Source organism: Lonchura striata, chromosome 23 (assembly GCF_050655825.1).
Source record: "Lonchura striata isolate lonStrDom1 chromosome 23, ASM5065582v1, whole genome shotgun sequence".
Taxonomy (NCBI): domain Eukaryota; kingdom Metazoa; phylum Chordata; class Aves; order Passeriformes; family Estrildidae; genus Lonchura; species Lonchura striata.
In genome coordinates, this window is record NC_140725.1 from 1,888,855 (window position 1) to 1,903,137 (window position 14,283).

At 55.1% G+C, this 14,283-nt stretch overlaps 1 protein-coding gene across 37 annotated transcripts in view; it reads right to left on the minus strand.

Moving 5' to 3' along the window:
- MACF1 (microtubule actin crosslinking factor 1) overlaps positions 1-14,283 on the minus strand; it is a 142,378-nt gene that overhangs the window by 85,186 nt on the left and 42,909 nt on the right. For all 37 annotated transcript variants that reach the window (XM_085559688.1, XM_085559687.1, XM_085559700.1 and 34 more), the window contains 22 exons: positions 13,123-13,289; positions 12,418-12,530; positions 12,219-12,325; positions 11,662-11,781; positions 11,469-11,564; positions 11,101-11,228; positions 10,913-11,006; positions 10,059-10,213; positions 9,139-9,415; positions 8,554-8,682; positions 8,228-8,305; positions 7,975-8,136; positions 7,355-7,459; positions 6,734-6,829; positions 6,281-6,406; positions 4,158-4,313; positions 2,858-3,012; positions 2,352-2,478; positions 1,734-1,917; positions 1,047-1,216; positions 606-784; positions 280-418 (listed from right to left, as the gene is read on the minus strand). In XM_085559688.1, coding sequence (XP_085415814.1) covers positions 280-418; positions 606-784; positions 1,047-1,216; positions 1,734-1,917; positions 2,352-2,478; positions 2,858-3,012; positions 4,158-4,313; positions 6,281-6,406; positions 6,734-6,829; positions 7,355-7,459; positions 7,975-8,136; positions 8,228-8,305; positions 8,554-8,682; positions 9,139-9,415; positions 10,059-10,213; positions 10,913-11,006; positions 11,101-11,228; positions 11,469-11,564; positions 11,662-11,781; positions 12,219-12,325; positions 12,418-12,530; positions 13,123-13,289 — 3,063 coding nt within the window. The remainder of the gene's footprint in view (positions 1-279; positions 419-605; positions 785-1,046; positions 1,217-1,733; positions 1,918-2,351; positions 2,479-2,857; positions 3,013-4,157; positions 4,314-6,280; positions 6,407-6,733; positions 6,830-7,354; positions 7,460-7,974; positions 8,137-8,227; positions 8,306-8,553; positions 8,683-9,138; positions 9,416-10,058; positions 10,214-10,912; positions 11,007-11,100; positions 11,229-11,468; positions 11,565-11,661; positions 11,782-12,218; positions 12,326-12,417; positions 12,531-13,122; positions 13,290-14,283) is intronic.

Genomic DNA, 14,283 nt, shown 5'->3' on the forward strand with positions numbered 1-14,283 from the left:
CCCAGCCACAGGTGACAAAGCTGCAAAGGGGTTAATGGGTTTGTTTTCCCACTCTCCTTAAGCTGCAAAGAACTGGGAGGTGTAGAATGAAGGGGAAATGCTCCCAGTCAGATTGGTTCAGGTCCTGTCCTACAGCAGCAGACAGAGTACAAGGCACATCACCTCCTCTACACTCACAAAACAATCAGGGCCCTCACAAAACCCTCTCAAATGTACCAAGGCAAGAAAATTCAGCAGAACAAAGGGAAGGACGCTGCTTGACAAACCACCAGCACCCACCTGCAGGGCTGCCCTGTGAGTCTGAATGGCTGCCAGATCAGCAGGAACAGCCTCCTCCTGGCTCAGCTTCACCTCGTAGCCTTTCACCAGGGACTCTGCTCCTTGGGTGCTGCGGATAATGATGTCAACCGTCTTCAGCCTGGCAAACCAAACAGAACACAATGACATCCCAGGCGTGGCAGAGAGCTGCAGGCTGCACCGTGTGCTGCAGGGGCACGGATGCAGTTACATCCACCACAAGGTGTGTTGGAGGGACAGAACAAGGCCTTCAGCAGACTGGGAACACTCAAAAGGGAGTTTGGGAGCAGAGGCACATCCCCACTCACTTTTCCAGGTAGGTGGAAGACAGCCCATGTGTCTGCTCCATCTTGTTCACCACCAAGTCCAGCTCTGAACGCAGGTGGGGCGTGCTGGGCCCTGCAGGAGCTTTGTCCAGGAAGCTGCAGCACCTCTGGGACACAACCCGCAGCTCCGACTGCAGCTGCTGCAGATCCGCCTGCGTGCGCTGCAGGGGGAGAGAGACAGCGTGAAAGGAGAGCCCAGAGGGGCAGGGAAAAGGCAGGACTGCCCTTGGCAAAGGAGCTGGTGGGGAACAAGGCAGGGATCCCAGCTGCTGGGGCTCCCCGCTGCCTCCTGCGCAGCGAGATTCCCTCAAAACCCGTGCCCTGCGCCCACGCAGGGGAGCTACAGCTGTTCTTGGATGTGGATTTTTGGATATTTTTGCCCGCCTCACCCCTCCCTGGCCGCCTCCCAGCAGCAGGCCTGACCTCCTGCTCTGCCATGCGGATGGCGTTTTCCTGGATGGTGTCACCGTCGGCCCGGGCGCCGCTCGGGGACTGGATGCGGCTCACGAGCCGCTGCTCGCACTCCTCCAGCCGCAGGCGGATGTTCTTCAGCTCCGACAGGTAGCTCCTGGCAAGGGTCTCATCCTTGTCTTCTGCAAGCCAGAGACACACAGAGAGCAGCTCAGTATCTGTCCCAAACGGGACCTGCTGGAATCCCCAGAGCCCAGCGCTGACACCGACTGCTAACATCTCTGCTCAGGTGGAAAACACCTTAATTAAATCAGCTCGTTCTGGAAATGAGTCCAGCCTCGGGGAACCTGACTGCAGTCCTCAGTCCTAGTGGGATTCACAAGTGCCACCAGCACATGTATTTTCCCAAAGACTAAATGCAGGAAGAGCTCCTTGCATGGAATGCATCCCCGTTACCAACACTACAAGGGGAAGAGGGCTCAGAGCTCAGCTGAAGCTGCAAAGCCAAGGCCTCTCTGCTGGAATGGTGCTGGACAAAGGCCCAATTCTTGGAGGGATAGATGGAGAAATAAGGAGAGCAGCTGCTCACACCATCAACCAGCTAGCTCAGGAAAAGAAGAACACTAAGCCATCCCATAAATCCTTTGATTATGAGTTCCCACAGCTCCTGGTAAAGCCATCAGGCCCTTTGAAGCTCACCGTTCTCCATGGACTCCAGCAGCTGCCGGATGTGTTCCTTGGAAGATTCCACTTCCTCCTCCAAGCGCAGCCGGTCCGACACGGAGAAGAGCTCTGAGTCCCGGCTGTCCTGCAGGAAATCCTCGTAGTGGGCCTGCAGGCTCTTCAGGGCTTGCTGACACTCCCCCTGGGCCAAGGATCTGAGCTGTGAGTGGAAAGAGGCACAAGCAAACATCAGGAACAACTTCCTGCACACCAACTGAACTGCCTTCATTTGCCCAAGGAGAATTTTCAAATCCTCTCTATCGGACCCGTGCCTCCCTCCAGCTGTGCTCACTCCCTAATGAAATGCTCAATCCACCATCTCTCAGCAGCAGCAAACTCCTGACCCTCTTTTTCTTGGGAAAAGCTGCAATCCTTCTGCACAGCACCCCTAAACTCAGGTTTTCAAGGTGTGACTTGTTCCCCTTTTCCCCGTTGCTGTAAACTGAGACCCTTTTCAAGGTGTGCACTGTTCCAGGTGTAAAGATCCTTGATTTCCCCAGTCTTGCACTCCCTGGTTTTCTCCTCTTTGTGGCCACGCAGAGAAGCCTGGAGAGCAGCAGAACCCCAGAACCAGGCAGGGAAGCTCCCCTGTACCTTTTCCAAGCTGAAGCTCTGCACCAGGGCTATGTCCTTCCTCAGGTAGTTCCAGGAGATGAGGCTCTTTGTGTTCATGTGGAGCTGGTGCCAGAGAGCCATCACTTTCTGGTACAGCTGCTCCACCCTGCAAGGGGAAAGGAGCAGATCCATCAGCCCTGGATCTTCCCAGCAAACGCAGCCTGACCCTGTTAATCCCCCAGCTCATCAGTCCAGTGACCCCAGAGTGGCAGCATGCAGGGAGCGATGCTCCTGCTGTTCAGTGCCAGACATCCCTGCAGGGATCCCTCCTCCCAAATTGTCATTTTTTTTCATTTTGCAAGCTACTGCAGCTTGCAGAAAAAAACCTCTCTGCAGTAGAGTTTGCAGCTGGAGAACCACGAGGGATTATTTTCCTCACCCCAAACAACTTTCATACCTCCGTCCCCACTCTCTTCCCATTCCCACCCCAAATCTGTCCCCTCCCATGCCACCATCCCATCCCTCCGTGACTGTCACCAAGTTACCTGTTGGCCACCTCGATGGCCTCTTTGTTGGGTGGGGGGATCAGGAAGCAGACAGAAGGCACCATGGCCTCGTTCCCCGTGGGGCTGATCACCTTCCACTTGGTCCTCTGGGAATTGTCCTCCAGGACACACTCGTCGTTCCTGCAGATGGTGATCTGCAACAGCACCAGCACCAGGAGCCCGTCAGAAACCAGCAGCAGGGCCCTGCTCACCTGCCCCTCTCCTGGGGGTGAGCCCAGCTCCCAGAAATTCACAGATGGATGGGTTTGAATGGAGCAACAGCCTGGAAGGGTGCCAGGCAGTGCGGCAGGCTCGTGCCGGGAGAGGAAGGGACAAGGAAGCTACAGGGAGTTGGCTGCCACCCACGTGCTTGTTTGGCTGAGGCTGATGAAGCCCATCCTCCTTGGAAGGGGAAAGGACTCCAGCTCCTGCCCAGAATAAACCTGAGACACGGAAATCTGCTCCAGGAAAAACACTCCTGCTGTTTCCCTCCCCCTGCCTTCCCACTCCGCTCCTGCTTTCCACTGACAGATCCTGCAGCGCTCATCCTAAACCACCTTGTCGCTGCCTTCCCTTCCCAAGGGCCACTGTCGGAACTCAAAATGTCCCTCAGACATTTTTGGATGTTCCGGGCCCAGGTCAGAAGCATTTGAGACCCTGGCAGGCAGCTGGAAACAGCTGTGATTTTGGGTTTGAACCATGGAATTATTTATCAACTTTGCAGGAAGAACAAGAAGTCACAAAAGTTTAGATATTATAGTAGAAGTAGTCACAAAGTAGAGGGAAGAATTTTTTCGTGCTGTACAGGGGGGTTTTGGTTTTGTACATGGGGGGGTCAGAGGTTTTAAGATGGATTTGGGATTTGGGCCTGCCCTGTCCTCCCTCTTTCTCCTTCCTCACCTCCATGTTCTTGGTGATGTTGGCACTCACGGATTGGTTTAGAGTAGAAAATCACAATTTAATATAGGTAATAGGCATTGGGGAAAACTGTAAATATGTAACACGTAATGTACCATATAAAAGATAACAGTGGCCCAGGTGTGGGGAGAGAGGAGAAGATGAGAGTCAGAGAGGATGTCAGGGTGTGTGTGTGCCTCTGCCTGAGCTGTGAGCAAACCACAGCAGCCCAAGGAGAAAATCTTTTAGGTAACTTGCAATAAACAACCATGAGACTGAACAAGAAGAGACTGCTGAGCCTTTCTTTGGAAGCACGGCTTGGAGGAGAAGGTTTTTCACCACACGAAGCCACCCTTGACCTTGGGTGGTCCTGGAGAGGCCTGCAGCCCCCTGCAGCCCTCACCTCGATCTGCCGGTAGTCACAGACAGCCCTGATGGGGATGGTGGTGCTCCTCACAGCCTGCTCAGGGTTCCTGGGCCGCAGCTGCACGATGCTTTTGGACCGTCCCACCAGGCTGGCCACCGAGCTCTTGGACTGGATCAGCTGCTCCTTCTCATCCTGGCAGGGACAAGGAGGATGGGATGCTCAAATTTGGCGAGGGGAGGTTGGTCCCGGGCGTCTCAGCTCACCCCCCACCCCAGCGCTGGCCTGCAAGGGCTGAGCAAACACGTCAGGAGCATCCTGCTGCCCTGGAAGGGTGGGAAGAGGGCTCAGGAGATGGGATGGGACGTCACTGCTACTCCCACTGCCCTGCAAAGCCACATGCACACCTCTGGCTCTCTGGCTGGTAGGACAAGAAAACGTTTTCTTTCAAAAGGGCAAAAAAAAATAAAGAGAACACAACATCCACCAAAACAACGTCCCAGCAGCTGAGAGGGGCCGAGAGCAGGACAACGTCCAGCCCAAAGCTGGTTTAGCTGCCTGGAGGAGAGCCCAGGGAAGCATGCTCCCTTCTCTAAAGCAAAGGATGAAGGGGTATTTAAACAAGGGCTGGAATGGGAGGCAATGAATTATGGGGATAAAACATCTCAGGAGAAAGGGGCTCGGGGTGCAGCGACCGCACAGGCCTCCGGCTGTGGGGAGAAATCTGCCAGCTGGAGGTCATTGATTCCTACAGATCCCTGCTGGGTTTGGTGATGGCACCAACCCGGGGGGAATGGTGGCAAAGGTGACCTGGAACAGCCTCTGGCACCGTGGAGACGTGTGCGGATCACGACACTGGCAGCTCGTGTGATGAGTGACAGCTCAGCCCCTGCTGGCTGTGGCAAAGGTTTCAAAAAGGAACAAAAAAAAAAAGGAGCCCAGAAAAGGTTCTCCCTCATGCTCGGTACTCTGGGGTTGGTTAGTGTGCTAGGACAGTGGAGGAGAATTTAATGGTTAAAAAAAAAAATCAATCAAATCAAATTAAATTAAAATAAAAGAATAAATGATTAAATAAACTACCTGTGCCTGTCCCAGGGAGCATGATTGGAAGAAATACAACTTTAACTTATTAGGTAAGAAAGAGTCCTATAGCTGAGCTCAGGGCAGCTGCCCCAGTCCTGGGTTTGTGGCCACTCTCTGGCTGCCCAGAACAGCCTCTCCCACCCCAGGTGGCACCTGCCAGACTCCTGATGGTCCAGGGCTCCCAAATACAGACCCCAGGAGCCAGCCTGGCTCTCCATGTCCTGGCAGCACCAGAGACAGGCCAGGACAACCCCGAGACCGTGACAGAGAGGATGGGGGAGCCCCCAGGCCTCCAGGAGAGAAGACAGTGCTGATGCACCCATCACCCCCAGCAAGGGCACCCCAGTGCCACTGGGGACACCCTGATGTGCACATCTTAGTGACCACTTGCCTGCACTGCTCAGTGTCACCTCCTGACCCTGCCACCACAGCTCAGCACTTCAGCCACAGCCCAACTCCTCCCCTGACCCTGGTGTCAAACACCAGCTGATGCTTTGCTCCTTGGGGGTTGGTTTTAAGTTGGTTTTTCTCAAGCCAAATCAGGCAAGAAGGTGACAGTGCCACGGGCTGGGCTCAGCTCAGCTAAGCCAGGCCACGTGCTCAGAGATCAGCCCCTGGCACAGCCCGGCTGCCCTGGCTCTCCCCCATCCAGCAGGATGGATTAGCACGGGATTTAGGCTGCATAAAGAGCAGGCATTTCTCCACCAGCTCCAAAGCAGAACCAGGAGCATCCTAGAGGCCCTGCCTTTGTGCAGGATGGGCTTGGCTGGGGCAGGAGCAGCTCACACGTCGGGCTGTGACCTTGCACAGCCAGCACAGGCTGCCTGCTCCTCACCCTGAGGACACACAGAGAGGTCAGATGGTGCCTCTGAATGACAGTGACCAGCTCCAGCTACACCACACAGCCTGCAGCTCGTTCAGCAGCTCCACGGGAAAACAAATCACGGCAGGAGGTGGAACACAAACCACATCCCACCAAACCGCGGGGACAAGGGGCCCAGCTCTCCCTGGAGAAGCAAGAGGTGTCCCAGGCAAGGCTGCTGGAGCAGAGCAGGGTGGTGAGGTGCCAGAGAACCCACCATGGAGTCCTGCAGGAGGTCCTCCAGCCGTGTCAGGCTCGTGCTGTGGTCGCAGGAATATTTCCTTTTGATGGAGTCCTGCAGGTTCCGCAGGTACGTCTCTGACTCGCGGGCGTCGCTGAAGAACTGTGGAGGCAAAAAGGGTCACAGGGACCTGGAGAAGACCCCTGAGCAGCCTGAAGGCAGGCAAGGAGCACCCCAAAGGCTCAGCCAGCAGCTCCTGACACCGCTCTGGCTTTAGGGCTGCAAGGGCAGGATCGTCCCAGGTGGATGAGCAGAACTACAGGGAAGCTGATCCCTTTTTCCCCCCTACAAATGCCCAGGGAGCAGCTAACAGACATTCCAGAGAAAACACAAATCCCTCCTTCCCTCTCCAGCAAGGACACCAGCAGCGTGAGCAGCTCATGGAGTGGGATTCAGCAGATGGCACCGAGGGAATTTGGCCCCAAATACCTGGAAATAGGCAGCGTTCTCCTTGACGTGCTGCTCCACGCACAGGCAGAGCTGCTTGATCCACTGCCACTGGGTGTGCACAGCAGCACTGTAGGCCTGTGGAAAACACAGAAAAGGGCACTGGAAAAGGGCATTCACAGACAGGAGGGGCACAGCAAGGACACAGGAGATGGAGGGAGGGACAGAAATGACCAAAATCTGGCTGCAGCCAGGAGGGTTTGGACACAGGACATGGCACTCTGTCTCAGTGTCCCCATGTCACCCACGATGCCAGAGGCAGGAACAATTTTGCTTTTACCCTGTGGAAAAAGTTCCCACAGCCTTTTGCTTCACCACCACAGTGTCCCTGGAAGCCTGGATGACTCCAGGGCAGCCAAGACCATTCCCTGCATCACCTCTCTGTGGGAAAGGCTCACGCTCTGCGTGTTTGTGTCTTAATTTGAGGTGTGTTTATTTGGGAACGGCCCCTTCCCAAAATTAAAAAGCTCCACCACTGCACTGATGTCCTGCCACCACAAAACACTTCCTCAGGCCCTGTGGGGTGGGGCAGTGAGTCTCCCAGTTGCAGATGGGGTGATCTGATCCTTGGGAACCCCACAGCTCTGCCAGGCTCCTGCTCACCTCCACGGTTTGCTTGGCCGGGTGGTTCTCCAGGGAGAGCAGCTCAGCCGTGTCCTGGAGGGAACGGAAGATGTCCTGCTTCTCCTCCAGCTCTGCTGTCAGCTCCTGCAGGAGGGAAAGTCCAAATCTCAGCTCTGGGACCTCGCTCAGACCTTGTGTCCAACTAACACAGCGTGCCAGTGGATGCCAGGGAATCCAGCACAGCACCACAGCCCCAATCCCAACAGGAATCTGCCTCCTGTGGGCACTGGAAACCCGCCCAGGGACCTCTTCACACGGTGTGATTGTGGAAAGATGGGAATTTGTTTATACTGCTGTAAAGAGGAATTAATTTTCCTCTTTGGCTCAGACTTAACCTCCCTCGCCCCCACCAGTTCAAGATGCCTTGAGCTCCAAAATAATGCTAAAAACACATCTTTTGATGCCTTTTTGATCGCAATTCAATTGAACACACACGTTCATTGCACTTTCTGCTCTGGGGAGAGCTTCCATCAGCTCTCTTCAGGAGCAACAAAGCTCAGGGAGCTGGGAGGGAGCATCCAGCCTCGGGATGTCGGGTCTGTTTGGAGCTGAGGGCTCCACGGAGAACCAAAAGCAGCACCTGCCATGCCAGCACTCACCGAGAAGTAATTCTTCTTGGCTGCAATGTTGGGGTTGTTGTCACTCCAGTCGTAGGCCAGCTCCTCCTCCTCCTTCTCATTCAGCCAGATCAGCTCAGCAGTGGCCCGGGACACGAATCCATGCAAGCTCTGCAGGTGCCTCAGCCTGAAGCTCGAGGTTTCCTGGGCACAAAGAATGGTTTATCATTCCTCCTCCCTGCCCTGTGGCTGATGGGTTTCTGCCCCTCTGCCCGGGCTCCCTGGCAGTGCTCACCATCAGCTTGCAGTACTGAGTCTCCAGCTTGCCCAGCGTCTCCGTGTAGCTTGCGCGGAAATTTGGAGACATTTTACCCTGCAGGATGAGAAACGCTCCCGTTACCCATCACAGGGCAGCACCACTCGGAGCCCCATCCCCAAATCTTCCTCCACAGCTCTGCATGAGGAAGGGGAGGGTGGAGAGGATGGCTCAGGGCAGCACTGCATCAACTCAGAAGCTCCATCCTTAAAAAATCACCTCTGTCCCAAGAAAGTGACCCACAAGAGCTGATCCTAACGCCCCTCATTCCCCACGTGGGGCCATGCCTGGTGTCCCCACCATACCTCATACATCCTGGCCTCCTTCACGCTGGAGCCCAGGTCCTCCACGCTGGCATGGATGTGCCTCTGGGTCTCCAGCTGGGATTCCACGCTCGGCAGGTCGGTGCCCCACTCTGCCCGCTCCAGCCTCATCTGAAACCAAGAGGCTCAGTCAGCACTGCTCATTCTGCTCTCAGAGGGACACCAGGAATCCTCCCAGGCCACCCCAGAGGGAACAAACACCTCCCAGTCTTGGTAGAAGATCCTAAGCCAGTGCTCCAACACTGAATTATTTCTGGGACAGCCCACACAAGCTTCCCACCCACGTAAGACCAAGTGTCTGCATCAGCACAGATCTGCTTCCAGCTTTGAAAGGCTCCCACTGGCCAGCAGTGGGGATCAGAGAGAAACTGATCCCCAGTTTCTCTCCGGGGAGAAAGAGAGAAAACCCAGAGAGAAGAGAAAACAAGAGAGAAACCCCAGCTCCAGACAGAAGCCTCAGATCTCCAAAAACTACAACCCATCAAAGCAACCATTCGCAGATAAAGGCAGGAAAAGGCCTGGGGCAGCTTCCCACATCACAGGCAGCAGGTTTGGCCCAGCACTCACCTGCATCTCCTCCACCCAGGCCAGCAGCTCGTAGACGAAGCGGAGGCTGCCTTCATCTTCGGAGGAGGAGATGGCCACCAGCTCCGTCCTGGTCATCGGCTTCCGGAACCAGGAGGCCGAGGAGGTGTGGAGCCCCTTGGTCAGGGACTCGCCCTTCAGGTGCGTGGTGCTCGGCGTGGACGTGGGCACCAGCTCCAGGGTGGAGAAATGGCCTTTCCTGTACAGGTTGGTGCACTCCAACCTCAGCGTCACCAGCTCGTCCTGCAGCCTCATGATCCTGGGGGAGCGAGCGAGGAGAGGGTGAGGAGATGGACACCACACTGAGCAGGTTTGCAGCCCCTGAGGAGGCTTCTCCAAGGTCACCTTGTCAGCGTTCAGGAGCACACCGAATCACGGGATATGATTCCATGCAGGTGCTTTAATAAGAGCTCTGGGAGTCGGGGTACAAACCCAAATCTGACTCCGACACGGCTTTCGAGCTGAGCGTATTTTATATCCTATCGTTATATAACTTACATATTAATTATTAAACTTATATTGTTCTGTTGTATACATTGACATGAGTTTCTCTCGTGGTATTTCTTAGGTCCCTGACCAGTTTCTCATGATTATTCTTACATTTAACTTACATATTAATGATTATATTGTTCTATTGTATACATTGACATGAGTTTCTCGTGGTATTTCTTAGGTCCCTGACCACAGTTTCTCATGATTATTCTTATGATTAAACAGTAATTATATTTAATTACTAAACAATCATCCCATCTAACAAGTCTATCATTTCTCATGTACAAGTGCAGTTCTAGCAAGCACAACTTCTCCATGTGCTAAGGGTGTTTATTTTTCCAGAGCCTACTAAGCTTAATTTTCCTTTTCACCCTAAATCCCCAAGATTTTAAAACCCTTTTGCCATCAACCTGAACACCAGCTCCTCCAGCTGGTAGTAGTTCTCGTCGCGGAGGATCTGCACGTCCACCTGGAGCTGGCGGAGGAGCCCCTCGCACTCCTGCAGGTACACCACCACGTCGGCCTCGTACTGCACTGGCTGGCCTGACTCCAGCTGAGCAGCATCCTGAGGGGACAGGGGACACTCAGGGCCACGTCCCCTCAGCCCAGGAGGGGCAGGCAGAACGTCACAGCAGCCCAGCTTGGAGATGGAAACACCTCTGCATCCTCAAGCGTAGCTGGAGCAGAACAGGAATCCATCCCCCCACACCACAGCCAGGACAAACCCTTTAGAAAAATTTCTATTTGTGGAAGCTTCCAGTTCATCTCCAGATGGGATCACCGTTTTTAGCTCCCAACCCTTTCAACCAACATCTCTTTCTCCCATAACAAAGAAAATCTCTTCAGAAAACGGCTCCCTACACAGGGTCTGCCACTGAGTCCGCCCGGCAAATAAATCAGATTTTGGGGGTTTTAAGCCTCATTATACAACAAAAAATAGTCAGCAAGCTTCTCCAGAAGTGCTGTTCTCCTCCACACCATCCCCATCAGCACCTCTGCAGATGTCTAGCCTCACTTGCTGCATTCCCAGAGACAAGACCATTCCCCATGTCCCTGTCCTCAAAGTGATCTGTGGATCACCAAATATCCACCACCACCCCTACAGCACCTCTGGGACAGGCTCAAGGGCTGAAAAGAAAGGAAAACATTCCAGGGGAACCCATCACCCCAGGCAAAAGAGAGGAGAGGAGATGGGTAAAAAAAAAGAGTAGGAAAACAAATAAATCAATAAAATCAGGAGTGAGAAACCCCACTCCCCACTCACAGCCTGTAGCGTGTTCTTCGCCAGGGTGAGCTTTTCTTCACAGCTCAGAGCACCATTCTGGATTTTGTTGGCGATTTGTAGCAGCAATTCCAGCCTGGAATGACAGAGGGAGGTGAGAGAGGGGTTTTGGATGTCCCCCCAGGCAGAGGGAGGAGCAGGGGATGTCCCTGCCTGGGCACAGCACCGACCTCTCCACCGCTGGCCGCAGGAGCTTCTCGCGCTCCAGCATCTCGATGATGAGCTTGCCCCACTCCTCCTCCACATCGTTGGGGTGGTAGCCTTGGGGCAACTTGATGCGTCCAAATTCAATCCAAACCTGGGGGAAACATCAGCAGAATGGCATTTCCCACCTCTGCCTTGAGCTGGCTGGGGATTCCAGCGAGGGAAGAGAGGCTCTGCCTCCGCTCCCGCCGTGCGCTGCTCGCTGCCTCCTTTATCCTGAGGGGTATCCCCACTTCTCCACTCCAAAATAAACCTGAACTGAGCAAGTTCAGCCTTGCTAAAAAAGCCCAACATTCCCACCTACCAGCCTCTGGGCAGCCACGATGAGCCTCACCTCTAGCAGTTTGTAGAGCTCCTCTATCTGTCCTTTCTCCTGCTCTTTCGCTGGGATTTCAGTTTCTTTGAAGTGTATGTACTGGTTATAAAGTGCCTGGGATGAGAAAGGCTCGTCAGGAACCACCCTGGGGAATGCCACCACCCTTCCCTCAGCACTGGACACACTGAGGAGAGACTTGTGCAGCACCTACCTTTAGCTCTACAGGGTTCTGGGGGAAGGATTTGTCTGACATGAGTATCGTGTGCTGCTTGATCCACGAGATGAGGGACTCCACACGGGTCTGGTACTCCAGCCACCTCGAATCCACCTCCTGTGGGGTGAGAATGTCTTTGCAAGCACTGCTGGTGGGCAAATCACAGAAGGGACTGAGGTGCCACAGACAAGCTACAGGGTGGATCATGTGCCAGGGCCTCCCTGCTGTGATGCCACCCCAGGTACAGAGAGGAAGAGGAGGAGGAGGATCCTCCTTGCCAGCTGCTCTGTGGAAATTCAGCTTTTTTCCTGCAGGAAATCTTAGGAACGGCCTCTTCCCAAAATTAAAAAGCTCCACCACTGCACTGAGAGCCTGGGCAGAGCTGTGGCCTTACAGACACGCCAGCAGGTCACAGGGCAGACACCATAATGGGGCCTTCCACCCTCTCCTCAGCCCTTTTCCACAGGGAACAGAGCCTTTCCCAAACCCTCCCCACAGCCCCCAGCTGCCTCCCAAATGCCCATCCCAGCCCCCCAGCCCTCAGCAGTGCTTACGATGGCGCTGATCCCTTCTCCTCCCTCGGGGACTTTGGGAAAGGCATCGTAGATTGAAGACACGTAAGTTATCACGGATTTCTCATCCGGAGAGGGAACGTCCACGTCTGGCAGGAGGGAAGCAGAAGGGCAGTGAGGAAAGGGAGTGGGAAGAGAGGCTGGCACGTCCCCGAGCTGGTGACATGCCCTGGCCACCCACCTTCGGCGTCCAGCAGCCGTGTGACCCCCAGGCGCTCGGCGATCTCGAAGGCCTGCTCCAGGTTCTCCCGGTTACTCTGCAGCTGCACCCTCTCCATGTCCACCAGATCTGGCCTGCAAGACACACCTCAGACTCACAACCAGCACCAGGTGGCCAGGGCAGAGCATCCAGAATGGGCACTGCTGCCACGGGTGGCTCTGAGCCCCTGTCCCAGGGTGGTGGCTCTCCAAGGGGACCTGGGCTGCAGGACTTCCCTGTCTCATCCCCTTTGGGAAGGGGGTTCAGGCTGCAAAGAAAAACCTTCCCAGCTGAGGAAGGAGGAGCCAAGAGAGGTTTAGCTGCTGTTTGGGAGACCTCCAAGAATCTGGGATAAAAGCATGGATGGAAGTGCTGCTGTTCATGGAGAGCTAAAGGGCAGCACTGCAGCACTCATGACTTTAAAAGCTTTTCTTTTCTGCCTCTCTCCTCAACGTCATTAAGATCTTTTTTCCCTGCAACCTGATGTATCTTTTTGCTCATTCCAAGCATCCCCCCTCCACAGCTACCTGGCAGAAGAGAGAATTCCAGGTGAAAAAGACATTGCTCCCTGCCAGCCTCACCCACCTCTCCAAGCACTCCAGCCCATCGCTGACCACAGCAGTGGACAGAGACCCCTGGGAGATCCCCATCCCTCATGACACTCCCCCATTGCTTCTTTCTGCCCACCTGTATCTGTGGATGAGGGCGTTGAACATTTTGCCATCGCTCCAGCAGGAGGAGAAGTTGGTGCATTTCAAGCCGATGTAACCTGCTGTCACCTTCTGTGTCCACAGCAGGAGCTTCTCCTTGGCTGACATATCCCCCAGCTCCCCGCTGATGTAGATGTCAGAGATCTGGAAGGAAGCAGCACAGCCATGGGAGGATGCAGGAGCAGGGAAACCTCCAGCAGGCACATCCAGCTTCTGTGAACTTGCCCCAGACCTGGCTACCAGAAAGGGCAGGAGGCAACTTGTGCTCACCACGGGGGAGAGGGGATCCTGCGGCCGTGGAACTGGGGAAGGGGGTCATAGGACCTGCAGGGTGGGGTTTGGGCAGGCTGGAGATCCAAGCAGGCAGAGCCAGACGTTTTCTAACCCCATTTCACAGGTGCTGCTTGGCCACACAGCCCAGCCCAGCTGCGACACGAGCTGACAACCCCAAAGCCACCAGGGCCGCTCCCTCCACACCATCCCTGTCCCCACAGACAGGGACACACCTCACTGGGAACACAATGTCCTGGAGAGAGGAGGCTCCAGGCAGGTCCCTTCCTGTCTCTCCCTGCTCCAAACACACCGTGCACCCTCCTGTACCCCCTGCCCAGCACCCACCACGAGGAGCCCCAGCACCCTCAGACACCCAGGGCTCCCTCAGGAACAGTCACTGCCCCCCAGCATCACCCGGGGTGGGCAATGAGAAAGGACCACCATCAATATCTCTTGTTGGGGCTGCAGGTGTGGCAGGGGAGCTCCACCTGGAGCACCCCGTTGTAAAAAAAATCCCAACTTCAGGAGCGAGAAAGAGAGAGGAGATCTCTCCCTGACCTCCAGCCACGGAGCAGCTCCATGCTGGGGGAAAAGGGAAGGATGGGGAGAAGGATGTGACATCCCCCCTGTGGCTCGCTGGTGCCAGGGGTGCTGTGACCCAATTCCCAACAAAAGACAGCGACAGTCACGGACCCCTCAGACAGGGCTGGCTGCGAATCCCAGACTGGCACGTGACGCCACGCACGTGTCCCCACATGCCAGCATATTCCTGATTGGCACGGCTTCCTCCTCACCCTCCCCTCTCCAGCTCCCCACTTAGAACAATTACCTCCCCTTAATTAAGGGGAGGACAAAGAGGAGGATG